The sequence below is a fragment of the Apium graveolens genome, chromosome 9, assembly GCF_009905375.1.
Source record: "Apium graveolens cultivar Ventura chromosome 9, ASM990537v1, whole genome shotgun sequence".
NCBI classification, from domain to species: Eukaryota; Viridiplantae; Streptophyta; class Magnoliopsida; order Apiales; family Apiaceae; genus Apium; species Apium graveolens.
This window is the reverse complement of record NC_133655.1, coordinates 2,063,319-2,083,459: the sequence shown is the minus strand read 5'-3', so window position 1 is coordinate 2,083,459 and position 20,141 is coordinate 2,063,319. Positions and strand designations below refer to the sequence as shown.

Sequence of the window (20,141 nt, the reverse complement as noted above, 5' to 3'; positions counted from 1 at the left end):
ATAGTAACCAACAGCTATAAGCCAGAGTAATAGTAAGAAGTTATCAAGCATACCAGGCAAGTATTCTCCCCTATTCTAAATTCAGAATAATTTATTGTTTACATACTCAAATATAAGAACTATTTATAAATACTCTGATAGCATATTGAATATCAATACTCCTATATTTATTGATATTCTTTTATTTCTAGCAATCATTCTGCTAGAACCAATCCTTTGATTCGATAGATAGTGAATAACTATATTATCCAGATATACTCTATATAGTGAAACATTGAATTGAGATTAGCGAATAACTAATTGTTCTAGTTATTTCGCCATCAGTTGTTGAGATAACTCCGGACCATGTGATATGGGGAGTTGAATGGATAATGATGTCATTGATCTGACTCATTTAATCAAAATTATTTTGTGAATTGTTTATCGGTTAGCGTAAAAGGCCGAGGCACCGGTCCAGCGCGAGTTATTATACGAAAGTGTAATATCTTACTAAGCGAATATATGCCTTCTTCATGGATATCCAATAGGTACGGTATAGCTACGGGATATCGATACCTATATTTACGGTATGGCTGCGGGATACCGGTGTTGTTTCATGACTGATCATCAGGAACATCATAGTGCATAATTGTGTTTTATTAAACTGTCGCTTAAACTTTAAAGTTTATATCAGCTTCTGATTTTACTCAGATATTTTTATTGTTGTTTACTTACAAACTTTATACTGCTTGCTGAGCATTTCTTTCGCTCATACTTGTTTATTATTCTAATCTTTCATCTAAGCCAGAGCAGGCTTGAGTCCCAAGTTTGATCAGAAGTCGAGTGCTTGTAAATAGTTTGGTGTGTTTTCCAGGTAGACAGTTTGGGATGCTTGAATAGTATAAAGGTTTGTAATAAAATTTGAAAAAGTTGTAAAACTAATTAGACTTATGGTTTGTAATAACAGTTGGTTTGTATTAGTGTCTGTTCCATACTATAACCTGTGATCGATCCAGTGCAGGTAAAGGGGTCATATTTATTATATTATTCCGCTGTGATTATTTTATTATAATTTATTGGCTAGTGACCCCCAAATCTAGACCCCGGGTTTGGAGGGCGTCACAGGTTGGTATCAGAGCTACAGTTTATGGTCACTGAAACAGGCTTAGGATTGTCATAGATGAGTCATAGGAAGATCACATAAGATAGGCGCGTGTAGTTTAGCTGTTATAGGATTAAATTTAGGTTATTGGGCTGGGTTATAGTTAAGTTGTTTAGGTTTCCTATTTTGCGTTTAGCCTTAGGCCTTTATGTTATAGCCCTGCTATTTTGTTGGTTTTGAGAATGGTAAGAAGTGTTGGAAGAAAGGTTGGAAGGTTGTGTTGCAACCCTTTCCATTGTTTGTTGGTTTATTTGAGATTTGGAGCAAAAGGTTAAAAGGTTTGGATAATTCTTCGTAAATTTTCTTTGTGTTGTTATTCTCAAGATAATAAGCAGGATTATGTGATAATCATGTCGCTTGTGTTAATATGGTTGCAAGTTTATGATATTTTGAGAAAAGATAATGTTTGAAAATTTTGATATGCTAAAGAATTGCTACATATTTGACACAATGCTTGACAGATTATTATATATGTTGCTTGTTTTCTTACCAGAGTAATGGCACCAAAGAGGAGGAATAATTCAAGAGAGGATCGTACCGAGAGTTGTACAGATCCGGCGATTATCCAGATGTTGGGACTGATGCAGCAGCAGATGTTACATCTTATGCAGCAGCAACAACAGCAGCAACAGCAACAACAACAACAAGCAGCAGCACCACCTGCAGTGACTTTTAAGCAATTTCAAGCTGTGAAGCCACCCGAGTTCAAGGGAAGTGCTGATCCCGTGAAAGCCAATGCATGGCTTATGGAGATGGAAAAGGCTTTTGAATTAGTTGGAGCAGGTACTGAGCAGAAAACCAAGTTTGCAAGCTACTTTCTGAAGGGCGAGGCGAACTATTGGTGGGAATCCACATGAGGATTGGAAGGAGGTGAGTTTATAACTTGGGAGAGGTTTACTGAGCTATTTTTGGAGAAGTATTTCCCGAGGTAAATGAAGAATCAAATGGAGATCAAGTTCTTGAACTTAACCCAGGGAGATCTTACTGTCGCTGAGTACGAGGCTAAGTTTACTGAGTTAGCGAGGTTTGTACAAGACCAGGTTGATACAGATGAAAAGAAAGCAAGAAGGTTTGAACAGGGATTGAAGTTTTGGATTCAGAACTGAGTGGCCATGTTTGAGTTGACTTCATATGTGGCAGTGGTTCAGAAAGCAATGGTGATTGAAAGTAGAAGTGACATGTCTCAGAAAGGAAAGGATGGGAAGAAAAGGAAAATAGAAACCTCAGGAGGAGGCCAGCAGCAAGGTAATTTCCAGAGCCGTTTCAATAAAAGGCCAGAATTTCAGGGTAATAGGAATATGGGATTCAGAAGACCCCAATTAGGAAATGGAGGACAAGGCAACCATTTTCAGAATTCAAATCAGCATAGTCCCAATCGTCCACCAATGCCAGATTGCAAGTTTTGTGGTAGAAAATACTTTGGGATTTGCAAAGCTAATTCTGTGTGCTACAAGTGTAATATGAAGGGACATCATGCACATGAGTGCCGCAACCAGATGCAAGAAGTTACATGTTTCTGATGCGGAAAGATAGGACATTATGCCAACAACTGCAAAGAGCAAGCACAAGGTGTAAATGTTCAAAGGATTGCAGGACCATCATCTCAGGGTGTGCCAAAGATTGAAGGAGCACCAGTCAAGAACCATCCAAAAGCAAGAACATTCAACATGTCTATGAAGGATGTTGTTCAGAGTTCAGACGTGGTTGCAGGTAGGCTTCCAGTCAACTCCGTAGATGCTAAAGTTTTATTTGATTCTGGAGCTACAAGGTCATTTATTTCTCAAAGTTTTGTCGATAAGCTGCATTGTGAAGTTAAGTTGTTAGCACAAGCATTAATGATAGAGTTAGCTAATAAGAATCAAGTTTCCGTCGATCGAGTGTGCCCGAATTGTGATATTGAGATAGGAGGACATCATTTCTATGCCAACTTGATACCTTTTAAGTTGGGAGAATTTGATGTTATTTTAGGAATATATTGGTTGTCAGAAAATAACGCTCAGATTGATTGTAAGAATAGGAAAGTAAGACTTCAGACTTTGGATAGTAAGAAGAAGGTGATATTCCGGGGGAAAAACAAGTGAAAAAGTTCTTAACGATCGCTCAAGTGAAAAAGTTATTGCGTCAGAATTGCGAAGCATATTTGGCCCATGTGGTAGAAACGAACAAAGAAGTTCCAGCACTAGAAGTGATTCCAGTTGTCAACGAATTTCCAGATGTCTTTCCAGACGATCTATCAGGATTACCTCCCGATAGAGAAATTGAATTTGCGATTGAACTACCACCCGGAACAGAACCAGTTTCTAAAGCTCCGTACCGGATGGCACCAGTGGAGATGAAAGAATTGGCAACTCAGCTACAAGACCTTTTGGAGAAAGGAGTTATAAGACCCAGTGTATCCCCGTGGGGCGCACCAGTACTGTTTGTCAAGAAGAAGGACAGAAGTATGCGATTGTGTATTGACTATCGAGAACTGAATAAGCTGACCATTAAGAATAAGTACCCGTTGCCAAGGATCGATGATTTGTTTGACCAATTAAGAGACGCTGTATGGTTTTCTAAAATAGAATTAAGGTCCGGATATCATCAACTGAAGCTCAAGCCTGAAGACATTTCGAAGACCGCATTTAGAACCAGATATGGGCATTATGAGTTTCTAGTTATGGCATTTGGATTAACCAACGCACCAGCAGCTTTCATGGATCTGATGAATCGAGTATTCAAGAAGTATTTGGATAAATTCGTGATTGTGTTCATAGACGACATCTTGATCTATTCTAAGATAGAAGAGGAGCACGCAGAGCATTTAAGAATAGTTTTGGAGATACTGCGACTGGAGAAATTGTACGCAAAATTTTCCAAGTGTGAATTTTGGTTAAAAGAAGTACGATTTCTTGGTCACGTGATTAGCAATAAAGGAGTGGAAGTGGATCCAGCAAATATTGAAGCCATAATCAACTGGGAGAGGCCAAAAACACCAACAGAAGTACGAAGTTTCATGGGATTAGCAGGTTACTACAGAAGATTCGTGCAAGATTTTGTAAAAATAGCTACGCCGTTGACAAAGCTCACCAGGAAGAACCAGAAATTTGAATGGGACGAGAAGTGCGAGGAAAGTTTCCAAGAATTAAAGAATAGATTAGTATCTTCTCCAGTGCTAGTCTTGCCAGATGAACAAGGAAATTTTATGATCTACAGTGACGCGTCATACCAAGGATTGGGATGTGTTCTAATGCAGCATGATAAAGTGATAGCCTACGCTTCAAAACAACTGAAACCACATGAAGAGAAGTATCCGACGCATGATTTGGAATTGGCAGCTATAGTGTTTGCATTAAAGATTTGGAGGCATTATTTGTATTGGGAAAAGTACGAAATCTACACGGACCACAAGAGTTTAAAGTATATCTTCACCCAGAAGGAATTGAACATGAGGCAGAGAAGATGGCTAGAACTAATCAAGGATTACGACTGTACTATCAACTATCATCCATGCAAAGCAAATGTGGTGGCCGACGCTCTGAGCTGAAAAGAAAGGTTAAACATGATAACTTCATCTGAGGAATTGATCAAGGAATTTGAGAAACTGGAAATAGAGGTCAGTACCCCAAGTATGTCTATAGAGGTATTGTGTGCAATGTCTTTTCAACCAGAACTATTAGAGAAAATAAGAAGATGTCAGGAAGAAGTTATGAGCCATAAAAGAGACAACTTGACAGGAGAAGAGATAGGGAGTCAAAAGGATGATAAAGGAATATTAAGATTTTCTTCCAGAATATGGATACCCAACGTGGCCGAGTTGAAAGATGAAATTTTTCGAGACGCTCACAACTCCAGATATTCAATTCATCCTGGAAGTACGAAGATGTACAGAGACTTAAGAGAAAATTTTTGGTGGCCAGGCATGAAGAAGGAAATTGCAGAATGGGTAAGTAAGTGTTACACTTGCCAGCGAGTCAAAGCGGAACATCAAAGACCCAGTGGACTGTTACAGCCATTGGACATTCCAGAATGGAAGTGGGAACATATCGCGATGGATTTCGTAGTTGGATTACCGAGGACCAGGGCAAATCATGATGCTATTTGGGTTATTATCGATAGATTGACGAAGTCAGCGCATTTTCTTCCTATCAACGAGAGATTTTCAATGGATAAATTGGTTCGTTATATCTTAAGGAAATTGTGATTCGATATGGAGTTCCAGTATCCATAGTTTCAGACAGAGATCCTCTATTTAATTCAAGATTTTGGAGAAGTTTTCAAGATTGTCTCGGAACGAAGCTGAACATGAGTACCGCGTATCATCCGCAGACAGACGGTCAAAGTGAAAGAACGATTTAAACTATTGAAGATATGTTAAGAGTATGTGCACTAGATTTTGAAGGGAGTTGGGACGAACATTTGCCATTGGTTGAATTCTCCTACAACAACAGTTATCATGCCAGCATTGGAATGCCGCCTTACGAAGCTTTGTACGGGAGAAGATGCAGATTTCCAATATGTTGGGAAGAAGTTGGTGAAAGAAAGATTTTGGGTCCAGAATTGATCCCGCAGACAAAAGAGAAAATAGAACTCATTCGGAAACGGTTAGTTGCAGCTCAAGATCGTCAACGCAAATATGTTGATCCTGCCAGAAAGGATATGGAATTTGAAGTTGGTGAAGCAGTGTTATTAAAGGTTTCGCCTTGGAAGGGTTTATCGAGATTCGGAAAGAAAGGAAAGCTGAATCCGCGTTATGTTGGCCCTTTTGAGATTTTGAGGCGTGTGGGAAAGGTTGCTTACGAGTTGGCGTTACCACCTTACATGCAGCATATCCACAACGTGTTCCACGTGTCAATGTTGAAGCGTTATTTGCCTGATTCCAATCATGTGATAGAATATGAGCCAATCGAGATTCAGCCAGATTTATCTTTTGTAGAGCAACCAGTGCAGATTTTAGATAAGAAAGAAAGAGTACTTAGGAATAAGTCTGTATCTTTAGTGCGAGTCTTGTGGAGGAATCCCAAGGTTGAAGAGTCGACCTGGGAATTGGAAGGCGAAATGCGATCCAAGTATCCTCATTTGTTTTCCTAAGCTGATTTTGAGGACAGAATCTTGTTAAGGGGGGAAGGATGTAATAACCGGGAAAATTATGTGAATATTATATGTTAAATAAATAAATATTATGTGTCTAAAGTAACTGTTGCCATGATATGAGATGTTATAACTGTTATGTGTGTTTCTGTGCGGGCCAGATAAATTCTCGATTGATTAAAATAGGTTTAAACTGCAATTATATGAACTTATCTGCAATCGGGACGCGTATTTATTAGCGTCTTTATTAAGATACCTGTTTTATTTGATTTTATGCGCGTTTGAATGTATTTTACGTGTTTTCGGGATTTTCTGGTAATTTAGGGATCGTTTCCATTTTTCAAAAATTAACGGACCGGGACCCCACCGGGACGTCAGCCCCACAAAATCGATGTTTTTATTTTTATAAAATTACTCGTATTTCAAATACCCTTTATTTTCTTATTTTTGAATTATTCGCAATTTTGGGGAATTTTGACATTAATTTTGTATTTTATCGTTTTTAAAATTATCCCCGTAATTATTATTTTGGGGCCCTAATTATTATAATTAGGGGATAAAAACACCCTTAATTTATTTTGGGGTATAATTTTTGTGAAAATATAAATAGCTGACTGCTGTTATTTATTTATTTATTTTTATATTATAAAAAAATTCAGAAATTCATAAAAATCAAGAATTATTCTTGGGGGTGTTCTTGAGGGTAAGAATTAAAATCCAAAGTTGAAGGTGATTCCAGGATCCGTTTGGGACGCTCAAATAGTCGATTTGAATCTCTCTTCAAGCTCCATCTATTGATATAAACATCATTAACTGAGGTTGATTCTTCTGTAACTTCGTTTTTTTCATTTTTTTTGTTATTTAAATTCGTTTTTGATTATTAAAGGATTGGTTCATGTTTTGGTTGCTTGATTGATGTTCTGGGATTCTAAGGATCGATTTGGTATATTGATTCATTAATTTTGATTAAGATTTCATTAAAACCGAGTTCTTGGTTTTAGAGTTTTTTTAATTTGATTTTTTTGAATATTTTTTGATTGGTGATGGAGTTTGATGATACAGATAGATTGTAAATGCTTAGAGGGTTGATTTAAGCTATAAACCGCATTGTTTGGTTCAGAAACGAGTGAATTCGTTTTTTTTCCGATTAGTTCATCGGAGAACTCGAGCTTTGATCGGAGATTACAACTCCGATGATGGTTGTTAATTCTGGGTTCACAGAGTTGATTGTATCGTGATTTGGATTAAGATTGCTGCAAAAACTGATTAAAACTATCGTGTTTGGGCCATTCTGGACTTCGCCGGACTTTCGCCGCGGCCGCCGGAGAACTCACCAGTTTCTGGGTTTCTAGAAATCCGGCGGGTTGTTTTGGCGACCCGGCCGGGTTTTCTGCCAACCCGTTTAGTTTTGTCCCCGACCCGCTTTTGATCTATTATTTCCAGAAACCCAAACTAAAAATCTGTTTCTGTATTTACTTTTTATAATTTATTTTAAAATTACTTTCTTATTTCCAAAAATCATTTAGGTTATATTTAAAAATCATTTACTTATTATTTTTAATTCTAAAAATCATTTTCTTAATTATTTTAAATTCCTAAAATTATTTTCTTTTATTATTTTCAAAAATTTAATTTGATTTAATTATTTATAATTCATTTTAGTTAATTATTTATGAATTTAATTAGTTGATTAAAAATCATTTAATCAATTAATTTCATTTATAAATAGTAAAATAAATGTAAATTATTTATAATTAATTCAAATAATTCCTAAAAATTATTTTAGGCTTTTAAAAAATTATATTTTGGTATTTAAAAATCAATTAATATTATTATTAATTGATTTAATTCTATTTATTTCTTAGTTTATTCGTAATAAATAAATCGTTCGTCCGTTTAATACGAAACGAACGCGTATAGACTCAGAAAAATATTACCCTTTTAATAAAAATACTTTCAAGTCCTAATTTCTTTTGTATTGCAATGTCATTTGATTTGTGTATCAGTCTGAGTCGGTATTTAATCGATAAATACCGTTATTAAACCAATTTCAGTTCTGAACTTTTTAAAACCTATTTGTTGACTATCTGATCTATGTGTTATATGGAATATGTGATTATATGCTATACGAATACCATGATTACGTGTTATGTGATATGCATGCTGTCTATTTATAGTTTTAAAATGCCATGATTAGTTATAAACGATCGGGTAGATGTCAAGACGTATAGTTACGTCGATTGAGTTTGATTATGTCAATTAAGATAGTCCTTTTGTTTATAGAATCGGGTAGCAAGGAGTGCGGTCAAATGTTTGACGAAGATAGTAACCAACAGCTATAAGCCAGAGTAATAGTAAGAAGTTATCAAGCATACCAGGCAAGTATTCTCCCCTATTCTAAATTCAGAATAGTTTATTGTTTACATACTCAAATACAAGAACTATTTATAAATACTCTGATAGCATATTGGATATCAATACTCCTATATTTATTAACATTCTTTTATTTCTAGCAATCATTCTGCTAGAACCAATCCTTTGATTCGATAGATAGTGAATAACTATATTATCCAGATATACTCTATATAGTGAAACATTGAATTGAGATTAGCGAATAACTAATTGTTCTAGTTATTTCGCCATCAGTTGTTGAGATAACTCCGGACCATGTGATATGGGGAGTTGAATGGATAAGGATGTCATTGATCTGACTCCTTTAATCAAAATTATTTTGTGAATTGTTTATCGGTTAGCGTAAAAGGCCGAGGCACCGGTCCAGCGTGAGTTATTATACGAAAGTGTAATATCTTACTAAGCGAATATATGCCTTCTTCATGGATATCCAATAGGTACGGTATGGCTGCGGGATATCGATACCTATATTTACGGTATGGCTGCGGGATACCGGTGTTGTTTCATGACTGATCATCAGGAACAACATAGTGCATAATTGTGTTTTATTAAACTGTCGCTTAAACTTTAAAGTTTATATCAGCTTCTGATTTTACTCAGATATTGTTATTGTTGTTCACTTACAAACTTTATACTGCTTGCTGAGCATTTCTTTCGCTCATACTTGTTTATTATTCTAATCTTTCATCTAAGCCAGAGCAGGCTTGAGTCCCAAGTTTGATCAGAAGTCGAGTGCTTGTAAATAGTTTGGTGTGTTTTCCAGGTAGACAGTTTGGGATGCTTGAATAGTATAAAAGTTTGTAATAAAATTTGAAAAAGTTGTAAAACTAATTAGACTTATGGTTTGTAATAACAGTTGGTTTGTATTAGTGTCTGTTTCATACAATAACCTGTGATCGATCCAGTGCAGGTAAAGGGGTCATATTTATTATTTTATTCCGCTGTGATTATTTTATTATAGTTTATTGGCTAGTGACCCCCCAATCTTGACCCCGGGTTTGGAGGGCGTCACACTTGTAGAGATCTTGACTTAGAATATTTTTCTCAAAACAGATTTATTCAACTCCAACCTTCTTCATAATTCTTCTAAGGCATGATCTTCTTCCAGATAGAGAATTCTTAGGCTTGATACTGTTTACAGAACAAGACTCAAGTCTGCTCTTGAACATTTTTACAGACTTAAGTGGTACAATAGAAAATGCAAACTTAGATTACAATACAACTTACTCAGGGTTGTCAATTTGACTTAGTCTTGTTATTGTACAGACATGTCTTGCACAACAATAGTCTCAGTTATTATCGTTTTACCGGTTTTGGCTCGATTTCAATTTTATTTTAATTTTTTACTCAGCCCTATCTTCAACAGCTTCTAGGCGGAGGCTCGCTTCTTGTTGACATGCTCTGCATTTAACTGTTAGCTTGCTGACAAACTCTGTTTTCATAAAATTAATATTGATGACATATTTGTAATCAATGTTACTGATATGTTTGTAATATGTCTTGCAAAACATAATTAGAAACAGAATTAGAAAAGTCTTCTATAATATATATCAATTCTGACTTAATAGCTTGCTAATATAATCGAATCAGCCTTCTTAGCTTGTTGTATGTTATCATCAAAATTAGTGGTATAACAATAATTAAAATTATCCAAACACTTATATAACATATATGTATTCATCAATTTAACACTTATAAGTCACTTATTAATTTTAAGTTATAAGTTAATTATTTTAAAAAATTTCAAACAAACACTATATTTGCAAAACTAGGTCACTTGGATGTTGATTTTTGATCGATTGCAGTTGCTTATAAAGTTGCATTACGTTAATTATAATATGTCAACAACGTAACAACAAAAATTTATTGTAAAAAATAAAGTTCAAGGGATACGGTCCGAAAAAATATTTTTTTTGAAACTTCTGAATTAGAGTTGCATTTGAAGTTACAATGGTTGCATATTGTATTTTTAAAAAATAAATATTAAAACAGAGTAGTGCTAGAGGTACCAAAATAGCTCCCAAAAAACATATGGCATATTGTAATCAGTTGACTCATATTAATACACGTAGGGTTTTTTACATATATGTGAAAATAACCAATCACAAACTGACACCTAATGTTTTAGAAATTTGTTGGGAAACATTTGTTGGGAAAATTGATTACTGTGAATTATTTTTAATCAAGTAGTATTTTTGTAAATATCTTTAAAAAGAAGTGTATTTTAACGAAACCCCTTAACTATGTGTACGAATACATTAAGATTTTAATGGACTTTTTACCATTCAAATTGAATAGCTCCAGATTTTTAATAATTTTTCAAAATCTAAATTGAATATCTATGAAATTTGAAAATCCTAAAAAAGTTTAAAATCTTGATTAAATACACCCTTAGACTATACATTATTAAAAAATGGTATCTTATTATTATATTAAAGACCAAACATTAAAAAATTGGCTGTTGGTACTTGGGAACTCAAATTAAAAACCGTTTAATATAATTTTAAAAATTATTATATAATGGGTATAAGGTTCGAATCCTACCAATAACAAATTAAAATTATAATTTATAATATGTAATGATAAAAATAAATGTAGTGCATTGTAAAATTATTATATAAGGGGTATAAGGTTCGAATTTCAACACCAATATATTAAAATTATATTTTACAATATATAATGATAAAAACAACAGTACATCGTACGAGTTATATACTAGTATAACTCTAGTGATAAAATATAAAATATATAATTGGAGTTCTCTAGTGATATTTTTGACGTGTCGATATCTCAGAGTTCTCTAGTGATATTTTGACTTGTCGATATCTCAAAGTTCTCTAGTGATATTTTGACTTGTCGATATCTCATAGTTCTCTAGTGAAGAAATGACTTGTCGATATCTCCATTCTTCATGTCTTCAAATTGGCTTGTCGATATCTCTGAGTTCTCTAGTAGCTTTTCTAACTTCTCGATAAGTCATTCTGAAGTTCTCGAATGACTTCTCTGTAACACTTAATATGTGACTTGTAGAGATATTGACTTAGAATATTTTTCCCAAAACAGATTTATTCAACTCCAAGCTTCTTCATAATTCTTCTAAGGCATGATATTCTTCCAGATAGAATTCTTAGGCTTGATACTGTTTACAGAAAAAGACTCAAGTCTGCTCTTGAACATTTTTACAGGCTTAAGTGGTACAATACAAAATGCAAACTTAGATTACAATACAACTTACTTAGGGTTGTCAATTTGACTTAGTCTTATTATTGTACAAGCATGTCTTGCACAACAATAGGCTCACTTATTATCGTTTTTACCGGTTTCGGCTCGATTTCGGTTTTATTTCAATTTTTTACTCAGCCCTATCTTTAACAGCTTGTAAGCGGAGGCTCGCTTCTTGTTGACATGCTCTGCATTTAACTGTTAGCTTGCTGACAAACTCTGTTTTCATAAAATTAATATTGATGACATATTTGTAATCAATGTTACTGATATGTCTATAATATGTCTTGCAAAACATAATTGGAAACAGAATTAGAAAAGTCTTCTATAATATATATTAATTCTAACTTAATAGCTTGCTAATATAATCAAATCAGCCTTCTTAGCTTGTTGTATGTTATCATCAAAATTAGTGGTATAACAATAATTAAAATTATCCAAACACTTATATAACATATATGTATTCATCTATTTAACACTTATAAGTCACTTATTAATTTTAAGTTATAAGTTAATTGTTTTAAAAATTTCCAAACAAACACTATATTTGCAAAACTAGGTCACTTGAATGTTGATTTTTGATCGATTGCAGTTGCTTATAAAGTTGCATTACGTTAATTACAATATGTCAACAATGTAACAACACAAATTTATTGTAAAAAATAAAGTTCAAGGGTTACGATCCGAAAAAATATTTTTTTCAAACTTCTGAATTAGAGTTGCATTTGAAGTTGCAATGGTTGCATATTGTATTTTTATAAATAAATATTAAAACAGAGTAGTGCTAGATGTACCAAAATAGCTCACAAAATAGCTCCCAAAGGACACATGGCATGTTGTAATCAGTTGACTCATATTAATACACGTGGGGTCTTTTACATATATGTGAAAAATAACCTATCACAAAATGACACCTAATGTTTTGGGAATTTGTTGGGAAACATTTGTTGGGAAAATTGTATTACTGTGAATTATTTTTAATCAAGTAGTATTTTTGTAAATATCTTTAAAAATAAGTGTATTTTAACGAGACCCCTTAATTATGTGTATGAATACATTAAGATTTTAATAGACTTTTTAGCATTCAAATTGAATAGCTCCAGATTTTTAATAATTTTTCAAAATCTAAATTGAATATTTATGAAATTTGAAAATCCCTACAAAAATTTAAAAATCTTGATTGAATACACCCTTAGACAATACACTATTAAAAATGGTATCTTACTATTATATTAAAGACGAAACATTAAAAAATTAGTTGTTGGTACTTGGGAACTCAAATTAAAAACCGTTTAATATAATTTTAAAAATTATTATATAATGGGTATAAGGTTCGAATCCTACCAATAACATATTAAAATTATAATTTATAATATGTAATGATAAAAATAAATGTAGTGCATTGTAAAATTATTATATAAGGGGTATAAGGTTCGAATTTCAACACCAATATATTAAAATTATATTTTACAATATATAATGATAAAAACAACAGTACATCGTACGAGTTATATACTAGTATAACTCTAGTGATAAAATATAAAATATATAATTGGAGTTCTCTAATGATATTTTTGACTTGTCGATATCTCAGAATTCTATATATTGACTTGTCGATATCTCAAAGTTCTCTAGTGATATTTTGACTTGTCGATATCTCATAGTTCTCTAGTGAAGAAATGACTTGTCGATATCTCCATTCTTCATGTCTTCAAATTGGCTTGTCGATATCTCTGAGTTCTCTAGTAGCTTTTCTGACTTCTCGATAAGTCATTCTGAAGTTCTCGAATGACTTCTCTGTAACACTTAATCTGTGATCAGTAGAGATCTTGACTTAGAATATTGATTATGCCTCCTATGAGCCAGAGCTTGTCGCGCGGCTGCATATCAACTACGATAAAAAAAAGTTAAGAAAATATCGAAAGTGCTATATCATTTAATTACGAACATCTAAAGTCATTTCCATAGGACGTTTTTTGAAAATAGATACTAACCCTATCACCGACATTACAAAGTGGGCTATGGGGCCGGTATTTGATTGTATTAGAAGTTGGGCCATAGACCCATGGGTTAAATTTGTAGATGGGTCAGAAGCAAGAAGAAAGTTTATGAAAAGGGGGAGAAAGGCTATTACGACCTGGTAAATAGACTGAAGGATATGGGGAGATTAGGTGTGAGAACACGCTTGATAAGTATTTGTTTGTTTGTATAAATTGTATGTGTTGTTGTTAATTTTTATGTTGAATTACAGTGAACAGTTATACGGTTTATATAAACGCTTATGGAAGATTCGGTGGTGATGCAAACAATCTGGACATTGATACCAAGAAATCTGTTTTGAAAGCTTCCCCAAGTGTTGTGTGTCTCACTTCTTACTCGGGTACTTTTTTTTTTATTATTTATAAGGCAAATTGATATGCTTACCTTGCGCAAGATTCATTTGTACTGTTGAGTATATTGGATTCTGTGTATTAGCTTCTTATTCACACTTGAGAGAGAGAGAGAGAGAGCTAGAGAGAGGGAGAGGGAGAGCTAGAGAGAGGGAGAGGGAGAGCTAGAGAGAGGGAGAGGGAAAGGGAGAGGGAGAGGGAGAGGGAGCAAGAGAGAGGGAGAGAGAGAGAGTGATGGAGGGAGAGGGAGAGAGAGGGAGGGAGAGGGAGAGAGGGCGTGAGAGAGAGGGAGAGGGGGGAGAGAGAGAAAGAGGGAGGGAGAGGGAGGGAGGGAGAGAGAGAGACAGAGAGAGAGAGAGAGAGAGAGAGAGAGCGAGAGAGGGAGGGAGGGAGGGAGGGAGGGAGAGAGAGAGAGAGAGAGAGAGAGAGCGAGAGAGGGAGGGAGGGAGAGAGAGAGAGAGAATTCCGATCAAGTTTGTGTCCCGCTGATATGTATGTGATATGTTTCTGTGTTTTTTTGATTTTTGGGAAATGCGATACCCTATTTGTTTGGAGGTCTTTTGTTTTGTGTAATGCTTGATTGTGTTTCTGCAGCTGAGATTAGTTGAAGTTCAGGATTGTTTTTTTGTGTTTGAATTCGAGAAATTTAGTAAAGTTTGCGACTTGCTTATACATGTGCATGTGTATGTGTGTTTGGATATTAAGGTGATATTTTTAAATTATTAGTAACTGCGCTTGTCAAAAATGTCCTTTCCAGATGACAAACAGCTGTTTACTTGTTCTGGGTTCATAATGGAGTGTGATCAGGGGTGTGGGACCTTTACAAGTACCATATTGACTTCTGCTATTCTCTTGCAAAGTCCAAGTGCTGCAGCTATGGTAGCTGATGATCTCAAGGTTAGTGATAGTGATTATTTGCAGTTGTCTTTAATCTGCAAACTCAACTTTAATTATTTTAAAAAAAAGCTTATCTCTTTTTCCTCATTTTTGCTTGCATAAATTGATGGATTTTCAAATCTCTAGTCTCCTTTGTGAATGTCAACTTTGACATACTCAGTCGTACTCTTGCAGATTGATGTGTACATGGCAGGTGGTGCCTTCTTTAAAGGCGAACTGTTTGCTATCGACTTCCACTACAACATTGCTATAATTAAAATAAACTCCGATGCACCTCTACCAACTTCAACTATTAGGCTTATTGATAGTTCTGTGCCTTTAGATCCTGGTAACCGCGGGTGTATTGAAGAATTGAAATCATCCCACTTTGTTGGAAGTCAAGATTTAGCAATATCTTCGAATCGGTTTTCTCTATATCCCGGTACGCAGGTATTAGCCTTAGGGCGCTATTTTGCAGATTCCTATAATATTATGGCCGCACCTGGTGAATTCAGGTACTCGTCAACACTCAAGATGGATTTTTGATCTTGGCCATAAACATCAAATCTTGCTTTACACTTGTGTCTTTTTGATGTTAGAGTTTCCTTGTTTATCTTCCAGCTATGGTGATTGTAAATTTGACTGTAAAGAGCTTCTCATTGCAAGTTGCCAAATTAAAAAGGTGTTCCCTATCAGACTGAACTAGGGTTCACACACATCAATACCTATTTCTTTCTTTCCATATACATGTGTAATTATAATTAGACACTATGCATACTTTCATTCCCAGTTCATTTATCTACTACTATATTTACAGTTTTCTTTCTATAAGTGCACTATTGCAGCATAGTCGTATTCGTTAGACTTCTAATTAACATTAGTTTTGTCACCAGAATGGTATGGGTGGACCTCTTGTCAATAGTCTTGGAGAAGTTATTGGAATTAACTTCTACGATGGCTCATACACTCCATTTCTTCCAATCAACATAGTGTACCGATGCTATAGGGATCTAAAGAAACAATGGTAATGTTAAAACTTAATGTTCTTTTTGTATGTAATATTGATGGCTTTAAATTGACTACTAAAATGCATCGTTTCTAGTCGAGTTCCACATCCTTGGATTGGGATAAGTGTCATTGATCTTTATGGCGGAAGTTTGCATGAGCTGGAAATATTAAACCAAAAGTTCCCGCATGTTGTCAAAGGGGCTATCATAAAACAGGTTTGTTCTGCTGTATGATATTGGTATATGTTCTTACAGTTTCTTTGATCATCAAAGCATAAGAGTATAAGACCAGCATGTCTTCAGAAATCAGAACCATACTTTTCTTTAAGTTTCACAAAATTCATTGATACCTGCTTAAATGGCTCGAAATGGTTTTTCAATATGAAATGGGTATTTGGTTTATGATAGCATTTTTTGGTCTTCATTCCCTGAATGTTGCAGCATTTGCCTTTATTGGTGTTTTCACATTGATGCAACATCACTTTATTTGGTAATAGGTTATCTCTATCTCTCTCCTCATAACATGGGTCCCTCAATGATCTCTCTCCTCTTCAGAGGATCTCCTGATAAGATGCGCCATTCCAGTCTGTTGCAGTTTCGAATGTACTTTTCCTTTACGGTTTTATGAATACAAAAATAGAAAAAAAGGAATGTTGTTTCTCATTGTCTTTATCTATACACGTATAATATAAATATAAGTCTATTTAGTAATGCTTTGGAAGGTTTTGTTTGAGTTAAATCTCTTATCATCTAAACATCCTACCAAAATATGAATACGAGAATCATTGAAATGTCTGACATAATTAAACCCACCTGCTTGTATGGATTAGTGCAGAGTGCAGACTATGGCTACAAGTAACTAGCCTTTGGTAAACCAAAAGAAACATTTTAGGTTCACAAATATTTTTAGTAGGTACGGGACAATATTTTTAATTATCCTGTAGTTTATCATATGCAGAGCATATATAAGTTTGTCAATTACCTAAACCTCACTTTCCTTTCATTGATGACAAAGGGCTGCAAATTCTAATCATTTTTTTTTCTTGGTTTGGGATCATATTTTTTTCGTAACGATCTTCTCGATTCGGTTATGAGCTATAGGTTTAATATAATATGAGCAATCAAAACTTCCGGGAATAAGAATTTGTAATTATGTATTGACAAAGTAAGCGTAGTACATAGTCTTGGAATTATAAGTCACAGTTTGGTTGCTGAAAAATCTTTTGAAGGGGTATCCCTCTTCAACAGTTTGGTGGTTTGAAGCAGTGGGTATGGATTTTTTTGGGGTTTGTCAGAATCAGTATTAGTAGTGTTACAGTATATTGAAGTAGTAATACTGTGCTAAGTAGTGGAATCTGTATGAGTACTAGTACTATTAGTATGTGAGGGTATTATGCTCATTACTCAGTTTTTTTTTTGATAATTATTATTCAGTTAGTTACTAAGTGCTCCTATAATATTTTCCACCAGCTCCCTCCCTCTCTCTCTCTGGTCTTTTCCTTCTAAAAACTCTTTAATTTTTCTGCATATCTCACCTGCATATCTCACCTGCTCTCCATCTTTTCTCTACATTTCTGATCTTAATCTCTCTGTTTCTACCTTATTTCTGTCTAATAGCTCTCTATCTCAGCTTAATCTAGCTGTTCTACCTCTCTTATTAAAAGAAAACTACAAAAAAGTCACCAACCAGCTCAGGAACTTACAAGTCCTGACAGGTTACAGATCTGAAGACTTAGAAATCTATATGCATCATCTTGGCTTTTTTCTTCAATAAGTTGAGAGGTATTATTATTTTTACTCTTGGTCACTTTAACCTTGATTATTACGTTCCACCACCCTTAAGTAGCTCTTGTAGTTTTGGGCAGTCAGCAGTGTTCTAAAACTCGGCCAACTTGGCCGATAACTCCAGGGAGTTCCGAATTTAGACCACTGGTTTCTGGAGTCGGTAAACGTAAGCAAGAAATCACCATGACAATTTTTTTTCAATGTGTAAAAGATATGGTGGCGGGCTCACTATCGCCTTCTAATGTGCATTGTGGTATGTATGTTAGAGGTTCATTGCTCTTTGTGCCTTTACTTTCCAAGAACAACTGTTAAGCTCGAGTTTATGCTGAGATGGGAGCCCCTGCTAAGTTGGATATCTCTTTTCAGCAGTGATTGTACAGGAGGGTTTTTATATTCCTGCTCATTCATTTGATATATTTGCATTACCTTTTGTTGTGTGTGTGTGTTTGTGTGTGCTTTGTGAGAGAGGGGTAGAAGGTTTGGTTTTGCTTCCCTTTTCATTCTCATGTATTTTAGTTCTGGTATGATTCATCCTCACATAAGCACGTTCCTTTATTAACAGGCATTACCAAAATCTCCGGCTTATATCGCTGAGCTACGTGCTGGCGATGTTATTATTAATTGTGATGGAAATCTTGTCCAAAGCTGCCTGGAGGTATCTTATATTCTTATCCTTTCCTTCTAAGGGACCACTGAAATATATCCTTTCCTTGGACCACTGTAGATTGCAAGGAAGTGTAGCCCTATATGAAAGATTTGGAAACTTCTTTAATGTCAGCATGCATAAACATTAATATTTCTAACTCAATTTATAGTAATGTACTAAGCTAACGGGCAGCGGACTAGCGGGTACAGAATAGGGATTGAATAGTTGGTTGGTTGGTTAAATATAGCTTGAAGGAATGCTTTTGTGCACGATTTGTATATTACTCATAATGGCAACACAAGTTTGAGCCCCTCAAATGACCCTTGGATGTTAGTAGGTAATTTTCTGTTCGGCATCCAAGATCATCTTTGTTTATTACTGAGCTATCCTATGGGTATGCCTGGAATAAAATTAATAAAAATGTAAACCATAAAAAATTCTGTTGAAACCAAACTTTCTCCTAAAAAATGAGGATATACAATAGATTAAGATCAGGGGATCTTGGTGAAGGTTTTAGATGCTTGTTTTATACAATTAAGATCAGAATCGTGATTGAGATAAGTGGTCTGGTGGGGTATTGAGAATGATTTTCCACACGTACGTATGTAACTCTTGTGTCTGGTGTACTGGAGAAGTCGGGATATTTGGATAAAGCAGTTGTGGAATCAAGCGTTGGGAATTGGGGGTCAGGTCATATAACTTGGAGTCAAATTTATAGATGCCATGCATGCAAGTAGTTGAAGTTTTCATCATGTAAGAAATCAGCGGAAAGTTGGTTGGTTTCGTAAACCGTATGTTGGCTGTTTTTATTTCATGTGCCTTTAACATCTTGTGTATCAATGAACGCACTTCAGTTTAGTTTTTATTGACTGCATGATATTATATTTGACATGGTCTTTCTGTTGGTGGTATCAGCTAAATGAAGCATTGTGGGACAAGGAGGGTAAACCTGTTGAGCTGGTTGTGGTTAGAGAAAGTGCTGATAGACCATTGAGTCTCGTGGTGGAAGCAGTGAAGACTAACCCAAACACATATAGGTAGGATTTGAACAATCTTATTTCTGTTTTTGATATAGTAGTAGTTTGCGTGAGGACTATGAGCTTTGTAGATTTTTCCGAGTCAGCTTTAGTTGGCAAAGTTTATGTGCCGGAGTTGGTGAGAGTGGAGAGAGATGGCTCTACATATAGGAAAATGAGTTGTTTCCTTTTCCTTTCTTATAAGCGCCCTAATTGTTGTGGGCAATTTATATTTTATATTTTGCTCTTTGATTTCTCAGGTGGCCGGTTCCAGAGCCAAAGTGGTGCACCAAGTTATGAGCAGTGAGGTTTTATTTGGTCTTCAAATTCGCTGTTACCATGATGCAGTATGTGTAGTATCTGTGCCTTTTTATTGATAATTAAATGTTCAAGGTTGTATATATAATATATTACCCTTCGCTTGTGCATATGATAGACAATGTAAGATATTTTTATTTGGTACAAGGTTTCTTGTGTAGGATATTTTTGTATCATCGAATCCTCAACTGTAATACCTATTTTGTTTTTGCTAAATACTAGAAAAAACCGTATGAAATGCCCCACTAGCTTGGCCAG

At 34.9% G+C, this 20,141-nt stretch overlaps 1 protein-coding gene across 2 annotated transcripts; it reads left to right on the top strand.

Annotated features, from left to right (window-relative positions):
- The first annotated feature begins 13,888 nt into the window (after window positions 1-13,888).
- LOC141683735 (putative protease Do-like 14) lies at window positions 13,889-20,128 on the top strand. 2 transcript variants are annotated; one of them, XR_012560418.1, is made up of 10 exons: window positions 13,889-14,016; window positions 14,097-14,225; window positions 14,993-15,132; window positions 15,307-15,626; window positions 15,733-15,793; window positions 16,005-16,135; window positions 16,214-16,334; window positions 16,616-16,721; window positions 18,466-18,558; window positions 19,465-19,485. XR_012560418.1 is itself a non-coding variant. In XM_074488488.1 (10 exons), the coding sequence occupies exons 1-10, from the start codon at window positions 14,004-14,006 to the stop codon at window positions 19,863-19,865; spliced, it is 1,170 nt and encodes a 389-aa protein (XP_074344589.1). In that variant the 5' UTR covers window positions 13,889-14,003; the 3' UTR covers window positions 19,866-20,128. The 2 variants fall into 2 exon arrangements, 1 of the variants encoding a protein (XP_074344589.1); XM_074488488.1 differs by lacking the exon at window positions 16,616-16,721 and adding an exon at window positions 19,826-20,128 and having other exon boundaries at window positions 19,465-19,586.
- Window positions 20,129-20,141: the final 13 nt, after the last annotated feature.

Excerpts from the sequence above, each read along its gene's own strand:
- LOC141683735 (XM_074488488.1), top strand. Across the intron at positions 18,559-19,464 it reads TTGTCCAAAGCTGCCTGGAG|CTAAATGAAGCATTGTGGGA; the intron begins GTATCTTATATT and ends TGGTGGTATCAG. Across the intron at positions 19,587-19,825 it reads ACTAACCCAAACACATATAG|GTGGCCGGTTCCAGAGCCAA; the intron begins GTAGGATTTGAA and ends TTGATTTCTCAG.